The following is an 11,312-nucleotide window of genomic DNA, read 5'->3' on the forward strand; positions in this document are numbered from 1 at the left end:
AAGGGTCATCGGAAGAAAATAATAGAAGACAAAAAATAAAAAATAAAAAAAAACCGGAAAACCGCTACGCGTATGATCTACAAACCTAGAATTTTTTCATTTCACTATTCGGTAATTGAACATTAGAAACAAAAAAACGTGGTCAACTTATTTAAAACGAATAGCAGCAATTCAAACAAAAAAAAAACACGCGTATTTTTATGTTCATTGTAAAAAAAGCTCAAAAAAACGGAAAAAAATGTGGAAATAGTGGCAATTTCAAAATACATTTCCTCTCATACGCGAACCATCCGATTATCCGTGACCTCGAACCGACGATGCTTATCACAAAAAAAAAACAATCGTTCCCGCGGCACTTATCAAGAGTCAACTATTGCTAACAATATTCTGATAATAATTTGGAACAAACTCACCGGATCTCCCCCCAATTGGGTATAGCTGGTAAGATGACCAATCCATTTCCATCAGTGGTTCGTATTACCACGTACGCCAACCGTTAGGCTCAGGTAGCACTACCAAGAAACCGAACGTCCCCACGGCACACCACAACATATTGCTTCTCCGGAAACCGATCCATTCGTCCTTCAAAGCTTAAATTGCACCGATAATACCATTCACTACATATGACACTCATGTTAAAAGCACTGGCCAGATTAATTCTTTTGAAAAGTTTTAATACACAAAAAAATGACAGCCGATTTTTTTTTTTCGCAGTAAAATGCAAACTTGGTATCCCATTTACTCAATGCCTACTTTTGTCGAATGTTACAAATATGCAGTTATGGGCAGAGCTGCTTCGTGCAGTTTTGTGGCCCAGTGAAGGAGAAGAAGAAGAAGAAGAAGAAGGAGCTTCGCACAGTCCGTGGGGAGCGAAAGAAAGCGAACAACCATCGCCACTGCTGCAGTACGGGCCACGCTATGTCTGAACCAGACGATTATAAAAATCGAATGTACATCGGATTTTTTCTAGCTAGAGTTTAGTATTTGGGTTATGTTTTCATAATCGGAAAGTTTTAAAATATTCCATCGGTGAAATTTGATTTTTTCCACTTTTTAGCCATTTTTCATACTAAATCCCTTGAAAATCACGTTTTCGACGCATTTCCGCCCATACAAAATGTATGGAAAAAATTTCATCGATAGAATATTTTAAAACCTTCCGATTATGAAAATATAGACCAAATACTGATCTCTAGCGAGAAAAAATCCGATGTACATTCGATTTTTATAATCGTCTGGTTCAGACATAGCGTGCGAGCCCCAACGAGTCGACCAACGAAATCAGTGCCGTAGTAAGGGAGGAGAAAGAAGATCAGATTAGAATATAGGTTTTTTTTTTTAAATTGAATATTTTCTTTTCCCCCATTTAACCCATCCGAAATTCAAAGTTTGGTTGAAGTACCCTGCTCCAAGCCGCCCTGCCGGGCTGTCAAATCTTACAATGGGCATTATAAATTTTCATAGATATTTATAGAAAACGCTTGCTAAAACGAACCTCGAATATAAGAACTTTTGAACGGCAAAAATTGAAGCATTTCTCGTGAAATGTTCCCCATACAAAGAAGAGTGTCCGGAATTTGAAGCTGTCCGTAAAATGAATCAAAACGATACAGTGTTGAAATTGTAAATCAATTTTCAGTCAAATGAGTATTTTTTTATTTATCAAAATATGTTTCCATCGTGTTTATCAGATATTTTCCAGGCATAATTTAAAGAAATTGCGTCCTCATATTGAAATAGTCCGAAATTGCATTATAAAAAATATTCAAATTGCGATAACTTTTTTGTTTCTCGATATTTTTGCACCATTTTTTCACCAGATATCAAAAAACTCTTCTTGTTTAAGAAGCCGTGTCAATATTTAATTGATGATCTGGTTTTGAAGATATTCCTTGGGTATATGGTACCTTGGGGGACCGACATTTTCCATATAAAATGTCTCGGGCCGCCATTATGTTTTTGGTCAATTTATGTGTACTATATAATACCAGGTAACAATGAGCTGCCCTGAAAAAATCATACAAATCGGTTCAGTATTCTTGGAGAAATCTGATAATTACGATATGAGGTTTTTTAGAGTTTTCAAGATCTTTATTTGTCCAGGGTGGTACCAGAAACATAAATGATCATTACTTACAGACGGCTACACCAAATTGCTTCATTTTTTCATAACATACTCGCATTAATGTATCATTTCAAGGAGTGACTATCCGAATACGATAAAAAATCTGTCGCCTGAGATCCCCCAAGGAATTTTGGAATATCTCCGGATCTTCTTCTTCTTCTTCTTTCTGGCGTTACGTCCCAACTTGGACAAAGCCTGCTCTTCTCAGATTAGTGTTCTTATGAACACTCAGATTAGTGTTCTTATGAGCAGCAGATACTCTATGCCCTGGGAATCGAGAATTTTCCTTTACGAAAAGATCCTCGACCAGCGGGATTCGAACCCACGACCCTCAGCATGGTCATGCTGAATAGCTGCGCGTTTACCGCTACGGCTATCTGGGCCCCTATCTCCGGATCCAGATGGCCAATTATCAATATCGACACACATTCGAAAACTAGAAGAGTTTTTTGAGAACTTGTGGAAGAATGATGCAAAAATATCAAGAAACAAAAAAGTTATAGCGATTTGAATATTTTTTTAGCGGTAAAAAACGAAGCTGCCGGTAGAGGGGTTAACGATCAACGCTCCGTTATCGTAATCATCGTCATCATCGAAACTTCAAAAGCAGGTTTTCTGTTCAAAACTGAAAATTATTCGATGAAAATGTGTTCACTGTGCATTGACATCGCGTACTCATAAAAAAAACTTTGTTTTATAACTCTCAAAACTATCAGAACTAAAACACTGGACGCCATGTCGAATCAAGTCGCCCGCTCAAAGGAGTGAAATTAGACCACTTTTCGTACGTTTCCTAATCAAAAGAAAATAAACGAAAAATAATTGATTTTTCAGCATTTGCAAATATGTATTCTTATATTTAACAGAGCATTTCCGATCAAATTACGAAAACAGAACTTACGTATTTTTGGCCCCATTTCACCCCACCCTATTTTGTTGCTCTTCTGGTCTGAAACTTCGTCCAAAGATTACAAATAACTGAACAAACCAACTATCTACTTTGATTGATGGTTCAATTCTCCTGAAAAACAAAACATTACATATACTTTGAAATTAAGTTGAAATGACAAATTGAACGCAGAAGATTACCTGAATTCAATTTCAGCTCAATAATCACGTGGTCTTCTTTTGCAAAGCGCACCTCTTTCGGAAGAATTATTTGGACATTTTCACAAATTTCACATCAATTTGTCCATTTAATACAATTGCAAAGTACCTATACGTAATGTTTAGTTTTTCGGTAGTTGTTAAACTTCTACTCGGCTTGTTAGCCGTAAAGCACGATTCATAATGAAAAAAAAGGTACAATTCTATTGTCGCTCATTGTTTCGAATGATGATGCTATTCGGACATTGTGACAGTTGCTCTGTACAACCTACTATGAGCAGAATTTCTCAAACATGGCTACGGACGATGGTGTGCGGAATGATGAGAAATAGTTTAAAAATTATTCCTCTAATAACCATTCGTGAAATTGTAAAAAATACAACTCGTTCTGTAAAAATCTTCATTCTGCACCTTGTTGTGTAAATTACTATTTATTGAATACCCGTTGTTGGCGCGTTCACCGTGGCTAACTCCGATCGGGTCGGGGTGGACTGTATTTCGGATGAAAATATTCGACACCACTGGTTTACTAATCACTACACTTTATTTACTTCACTACTTCACTACTTTACTATTACACTTCACTTTCACTGTCGATCATAATCACGCGGCGGTTAAAATAATACTGATTTGCTACGCGAACGGCTCGCGTATTTATAGCACCGCGCACGCATTCTAGAATGCACGCGGAAGCTTCTAGAATCGCGTGGAAGCATCGCGATGCGTGGGCTGCTATCGTCACTGCCACTGCACGATGAACCCTTGGATGAACCACACGATGAGTGCTATGATGACGATGACGCTGATTGTGGGACACTCACTGTTGGCACTCACACTCGATGTGGGAACTCTCTCTCTCAGTGACGTAGGCAGTGTGGGTCGTATCAGTGGCTGCAATTGGGTGAGTTCATCGTGTGATTCAGTGATGATAGAATGTGTGTCGCTGTTTTTCATGCTACTGCGGCAGTGATTGGGGACACTCGTTCCATACGGAAAATACTCCCCCCGGTTGACACGATAGTTCAAAGGCATGCTGGACGGTATTTCTCCTTGGTGAACAACTGGATCGGATGAAGGAACGTCAATACCTATTCGTTGTGCACAACTCGTCGGATGTATTCGATGATTCTTTATGGGACTTGGTGGATCGGAAACGATGGATAAGATGTACTCCTTGTCGTCTTGCGCATGACGGTCTGCGATGTTGTTAGCACGGCTACTGGTGTCATCATGTCTCTCGTACATGTTGTAGTGAATCGGTTCCGGATTGATATTCGTGTTTTCTTCAAACTGCTCACGGCGTCTACGTGGTCGGTTGGAATGGTGTACATAAGTGGTGAATGAATTTTGGATTTCCTCGATGACGGATCTGTTTTTCAAAACTCCGGTAATCACCCATCCTAGTTGGGTTTCTCGTAACTCGGGATAGTCCTCGTCGATCTTGATATGTCCTCGTTGCAGTAACTCGAAGAACAACTCTATACCCTGCAGCATGTCGATTTTGTTCGGTTTGTGGAAGTCTGGATCTGCAAGACAAATACCAGATGGGAACCTCCAAGTCGAAGCATCAGTTCCTGCTGACGGAATATTGCTGGTTACGGTTGGCGTTATCAAACATTCCAAGTTCGCACGATAGTTGGTGATTCGGGATCGGAAATCTATCATAGCCTTCTCCCGAGTATTAGTTCGGACGTTGCTGATACCTCGAATCGGGACGCTGACACGTTGCCTTTTCACGCCTAGGCGGTTAGCTAAATCGGTCGAGATAAAGTTCACTTGCGAACCACTATCTAGCAAAACACGGCATGGCAGCGGTCGGCCGTGCTGGTCTATAACGTTGACGACTGCGGTTTGTAGAAACACGGTTTTGGAGGAATCGACGTAACTGCATTGAAGCGATGGTCTTGAGTCTTCACTCGACACTGCTGGACTGGTGGGCACGGTGTTCTGGTTCGGGATTAGTCGGGTTTCCATCGTTGGGTTGGGCACGTTGTTTCTCAGGCCTTGCGTTGGTTCGTCTTTGTGGAGTTGTGTATGATGCCGCTTCTGGCATTTTTGGCACACCTTTGAAGAAGAGCACTCTCTGAACGAGTGTCCTTTTCGGAGACAGTTGAAGCATGCTCTAGTCGTCCTTACCTTGCCCATCCTTCGGTCAAAAGGCAGCGATATATAACACTGGAAGTTGTGGTGAGGTCCTCGGCAAAAATCACAGATATACTTTGTGGGTCGTTCGGTTGTAGCGGTGCAAATATTGGAAGTTTTTGTACACGATTGGGAAGGCTTCAAACTCGGGTCGGTAAAACATTGTGAGCCAGCCTGGAAAACGTTTTCACAGTTCTCCAACATTTGGTGTCGCGCATCAAGGAACGAGATAGTTTGCGAATACTGGGGTAGTTCGCCCTTCTTCTGGGTTGCTTCCCAAGCCATCCTTGTAGCGTTATCCATAGCGGACGTCACGGTGTAGACGAGAAACTCCTGAAAACTCCTGGTTGAGATACTTCAGGCTCTCTACGTGGCGGACACATTCGTCGAGTAAGCGTCGCAACTCCTTGGACGACCCTGATGACATTCGCTTAGTATCAAACAGATCGCGGATGTGCGTCTCTACGATGATTTGCTTGTTCTCATAGCGGTTCGTGAGAATAGCCCATGCTTGCTGGTAATTTCCCTCGCTGATCACCTTCGCGTCCAGAGCTCCTGCAGCTTCACCAACAAGTGCCTTGTCGAGATGGTATAACTTGATGGCATCCGAATCTGGCGAGTTGGCCATTAAGTCCTGAATAATGGCCTTGAACTTCAGACAGTTTGCGTAGGACCCATCGAAGGTGGGGATCGGAGCCTTCAATGGTTGATGTTGAATTATCACTTGTGGCTGTGGGTCAGAAAGTCTGGCAGGATTCACCTCGCAGGCAAGCATTAGCTCATCGATAGTTGTTTGGATCTGACGGTAGCGCTCCTCAAATGCAATGTACTGCTTTTTTTCCTGCCGAAAAGCCTCGTCGGGAATGATTGCTATTATATTGCTGTGCACGGTGCTGAATTCGGTGTAGGCATCATCGGCATTCTTCAAATATGTTCTCAACAGCGACTGGTTGATTTGGTGTTGGGCGGTACCTAGTGCCCTTTGCACTCGTACTAGCTTAAGGCTCACCTGGTCTCTCTGGCGGCAAAGTGACGACAGCTCCTTGAGTGTAATGGGGTCATCGGACAATTTCCATTCGGTGGTTTGGTCGTGGAAAACGGCTTCTCGTTTCTGGATCTGGACTTCGGTGTACGATCTTGCTGCATGGCTCCGAGGCGATCCTCACTGAGCGGGTAGCTGTTGGCTCGAAACGATAACAGTGATTCCTGGAGAAAGAAGCGTCGGATTCGATTCGGCTTCAAACTTCTTCGTTGGGTTGAATTTCGGGTCAGATAACCGGTAGGCGATTTCTCCTGGTGTTACGGGTTCTGGTTCAGAGCTGCTTGGGATTCGTAGCGCGCGACGATGTGAACAACTGTTTCAATAATACACGTCCCTGTGTAGGTACCGCGCAGACGTGTTGGACGGCGATGGTGATTAGTAGACCTCTCTACAATACACGTCCTGGCTAGAGCCATGCTAACGTGTCGGATTATCTCGTCACAACGAGCGGATGTATCGAATATTTTCCTACGGCAAGCGGCGCTGGATCCAGCTCGAAGGACCACTATGTTGGCGCGTTAACCGTGGCCAACTCCGGTCGGGTCGGGGTGGACTGTATTTCGGATGAAAATATTCGACACCACTGGTTTACTAATCACTACACTTTATTTACTTAACTACTTCACTACTTTACTATTACACTTCACTTTCACTGTCGATCATAATCACACGGCGGTTAAAATAATACTGATTTCTACGCGAACGGCTCGCGTATTTGCACGCGGAAGCTTCTAGAATCGCGTGGAAGCATCGCGATGCGCGGGCTCCTATCGTCACTGCCACTGCACGATGAACCCTTGGATGAACCACACGATGAGTGTTATGATGACGATGACGCTGATTGTGGGACACTCACTGTTGGCACTCACACTCGATGTGGGAACTCTCTCTCTCAGTGACGTAGGTAGTGTGGGTCGTATCAGTGGCTGCAATTGGGTGAGTTCATCGTGTGATTCAGTGATGATAGAATGTGTGTCGCTGTTTTTCATGCTACTGCGGCAGTGATTGGGGACACCCGTTCCGTACGGAACACCCGTTCAGGTTGTCCATTTAATATTAGCAAAAACCACTTGAGTTCTGAAATTCCTAAATAAATGACCTCGTGATTGTTTTTGAATTGCTGAATCTACATGGTTTAACATCACACAAAAATTAAAAAGAAAAGGGTGTTCACCTTGATTATTGGCCAGACACACCCTCCATCCCAAATGACCACGTGGTTTATGTACAGGATTGCTGCGAGGTTTTACAGTTTACGGATAATATTAATTATTTATGACCAGAAGTTTGAATTTTTGCCGGTATAATTAGGCTTTGCAGTTCTGAAGCCAGTTTTTAGTTTCACACCAAGTTACACAATGAACTTGTCAACAGTAATGTTTTATGATGCCATAAACTTAAGTGTCCGTGAAAAAGTGCATTTTATCCAAACATATTAAAACAACTAACCGTCTTCTTTCCTTTCTCTTCCCACCGTAGAAACGGTTCAATGTACCCACGCTCGACGCACGACCGCAGCGGTAATGGTGAGCGGTCCTCCTCATATGCCGAACGAGCTTATTCCCTGCCGCGACCAATGCACCAACAGCAGCAGCAGCAACAACAGCAACACCACCAGCAATCCCATATGCAACGACCCAGTGGATCCGAATACTATACCCAGGACCGCCGTAGCAAATCCCGGTCCAGTCAGCAGACCCCATCGTCGGGAGGAGGCGCCGCCCACTATGCCACCAGTTCGATAACCAACGGCAACGGAATGCAGTATCAGCAGGCGAGCATGCACCAGAACCACATGCCGGAATCGTCGGACCTGTACTTCACCCCAACGCAGCGGAAGTACTCCGGCGAGGTGGTGAGGGTCTTTGTCGACTACAACAAGGACAAGAAATAGAGTCGGGGAGGCATTTTTGCGTGACTTTATGTGTGGTGAGTGCATCGCGAAGCGATGAAGACGTCAACATGCAGTGCACTGTGTTCTATTTAGTCGACTTTGGGCGCTTTGTGAATAGCAAACAAACCGTTAATTTTAGCGATAAGCTTTGCTCGAAGAAGTTTCTTATTAGGTATATAAGGGTGCATCCTTTGATGTGAAAAGTTTACTGATCATTCTTGAAGTGAAGGCCACGCGTAACCAGAGTTCTTTCGATAGTTTATGAATAAGGTTCATACCCGAGTAGACTCAAACAAACATATTCTATCAAGTTTGGAGTCCACCGGCTTTCTAGGTTTATCCAAGAAGTCCGTTGAGCTTAGGTCTTCAGATCAACATACGTAACTAGTAATCTCTTGACGATATATCTGACAGCGTGTTATTTTTAATCCCGTATAGGTATCAACTTTGATCCTAATCCTTCAAAGGTCATTGATTACGCTTAAAGATCTGAAGGCCTGATTTCTACAGTTCTTGGTTGACCTGATCTTAGTGATCAGACAAACTAGCATACAATTTACATACCTTAACATAACGTTTTTCTAACAAGTCTTGTCTGTAGTAGACTTAATACAAGAAATTTCATACAAAACGATTTTCGCGGGTTTGAATTATATTCACGTAAAATTCCTTTACGTACTTCTGATCCATTACGTAAAAAGAGGTGTACCAAGAAATCTCTCCGAACAAACTTTATCGCTAAAATCAACGGTTTTTGCGCCATTGAAAAAGCGCACAAAATCAACAACATAAAATACTGTGCAATGCCAGCCAGCCAGCCAACAACGAAATGCAATGCGAAAGAAAGTGAAGTGAGTGTCGTCTATTTGATAGGCACAATGAAGGGCATGCCTGGCAGGAGAATGCAACCAGATGCAGTAGCTTTTCCTCTACTTAATTATGATTCAGTTTGTGTTATTGTTTTTCGCACCCTTCAGTTGAGCCACACATGATTTCAATTCACTTTTATTTATATAGATTATGATTTTGTTTTTTCCTATGCAATCTTTACATTAGGATGAAACATGATGATCAAACTACATAAATCTTTAGTTACATCCCCCTAATTCGTTGATTTGGGCCTCTAGAATATACTGGGAAAGTTCGATCGAAATCTGGCAACTCTAAGGTGGTTACCCTAGGTATAAGTTTTTTGATTCTTAACGAATACTCTTCCAGTATGTTGTTGTCTCTTCTCTATTGATGAGAGAATCTTCAAATAACGGAAGAATTTTATCGACCACAGCTTACCTCACGGTCAAAATTGTAGTTGGAACAGATTCTTTACAAACACAATTCAAACTCGTATAGCCGCCTCTAAGAATTGACGGATTTCGCTTTAACTTTCACAGAAACTTCTGGAATTCAAAAGAACAAATTTGAGGGGTGCAACTCAAAATTTTTACAGTTGATTATAAAAATGGGCCACCTTACTCTATATCCTCCTCTGTCTGTTTCACACACACAAATCAGGGAGCCGAAGTCACAACAACAAGAATAATCACAGTTTTAGTTATTTTTTCCCCAATAGACCTAATGAGCGAACGTTAAGCAGAGAGCATGTGCAGATTGAACCCAGAATTTTATATTTAACCTCAAAAGGACAGAATAGTTCATCCGACCGGTTGGAAGCAAGCTTCACCGGAACAGGTCGGATTGGGCGCGTGTAAATTATGGTTTTATACATTTTTGTTATGTAGTACTCGAGTATAAGTTTTAGTCAGCCATTATCCTCTAATCGCGGGTAGATTCGTTCACGATAGGAAATAATCACAAGTTGCGACGACACACATCGGTCTGTAAAATTGTAGGATGTTACGATGTTAGGTATGTATAGCTATTTGAATTGATCATAAGCGGGACACATGCGATTTGAAAGGGGCAACGAATGATTAGATCTTTCGTTTACAAATATCGATGTTATGTGTCCTTAGAGTTATGTTACGCAATTTTATAAAAAAATACATTAGTAATACTTGTAATTAGATTCCATTATCTTTACCGGAATGAACCATTGAAAATAAAACAGATGCTGATGGCATGGACTGCCACCTGGATGTACTCAATAAATTTTATAATATTTTATGTCATATCATTTTCAATATAATATCACCTCATTCTTCACATGTACTGAGTCATGCATGCATGTCTTCTAATCTGTGTTCATGCTATCTTGTGCTTCAGCTATCACACTTTCTTTGTGCTGTTTTTTCTTTCGGCGATATGGTTTTCTTCAGTTATTGCCACCCTGTACAACCTTTTCTCAACCGAGTTCACATCTAACTATTCTACCAAAGCAGCTATTAGCATAGCATAGGAGCAATTCTCGCTAAAACCAGCCCAATTTTTGATAAATCATAGGTATTTATTTGCGTGATATGTCCCATATTTCCTGTGGAGCAGGTAGCAAACTTAGTGGCACCGTATAGAAAAGGATATAGCTTTCATTTAAAACTAATGCAATTTTGGCGGTCATTTTGAATTTGGCCGCTGTAGTGTCCGGAAGGAGGAACCGGCACATTCAAAACTAATGGCTCAATCAGCCGAATTGATATCTTCTATAGTACCCCTCTCAATCCCTACAGCCGCCATCTTGAATTTGGCAGAAAAAACGTTTCTTTAGCGCACCGCTTGTTTTGAATTCTGGGAACTTGGATTTAGGCGCCATTTTAAGTACCGTAAAATGGGGTAAAGTTGATCACTTTAGAGCGATTCTGTTCTGTAACTCCTAGTAGAATACATGTATTATATTCCAAATATTTTCAAAACATGTACTGGTTGGATATATATCAAATTATACAAACTAAATTTCAACGAAATGTTTTCTTCATGATAAAAACATTTTTTTTTAATCAATAAGTAGAGTTTTTGATTCCGGGGTGAAGTTGATCAATTATTGCGGTAAGTTTCTTAAGATAAAGAGATTCACTATTCACTAAACTTGGGGTCACTGAATCTTATTC

At 41.5% G+C, this 11,312-nt stretch overlaps 1 protein-coding gene across 2 annotated transcripts in view; it reads left to right on the forward strand.

The window, feature by feature from the left end:
- Positions 1–10,434, forward strand: part of LOC5571274 — a 138,123-nt gene extending 127,689 nt beyond the window's left edge. For both annotated transcript variants that reach the window (XM_021840211.1, XM_021840212.1), the window contains exon 12: positions 7,896–10,434. In XM_021840211.1, coding sequence (XP_021695903.1) covers positions 7,896–8,310 — 415 coding nt within the window. In that variant the 3' untranslated portion in view covers positions 8,311–10,434. The remainder of the gene's footprint in view (positions 1–7,895) is intronic.
- Positions 10,435–11,312: the final 878 nt, after the last annotated feature.

The sequence above is a fragment of the Aedes aegypti genome, chromosome 2 (genome assembly GCF_002204515.2).
Source record: "Aedes aegypti strain LVP_AGWG chromosome 2, AaegL5.0 Primary Assembly, whole genome shotgun sequence".
Lineage (NCBI taxonomy): Eukaryota > Metazoa > Arthropoda > Insecta > Diptera > Culicidae > Aedes > Aedes aegypti.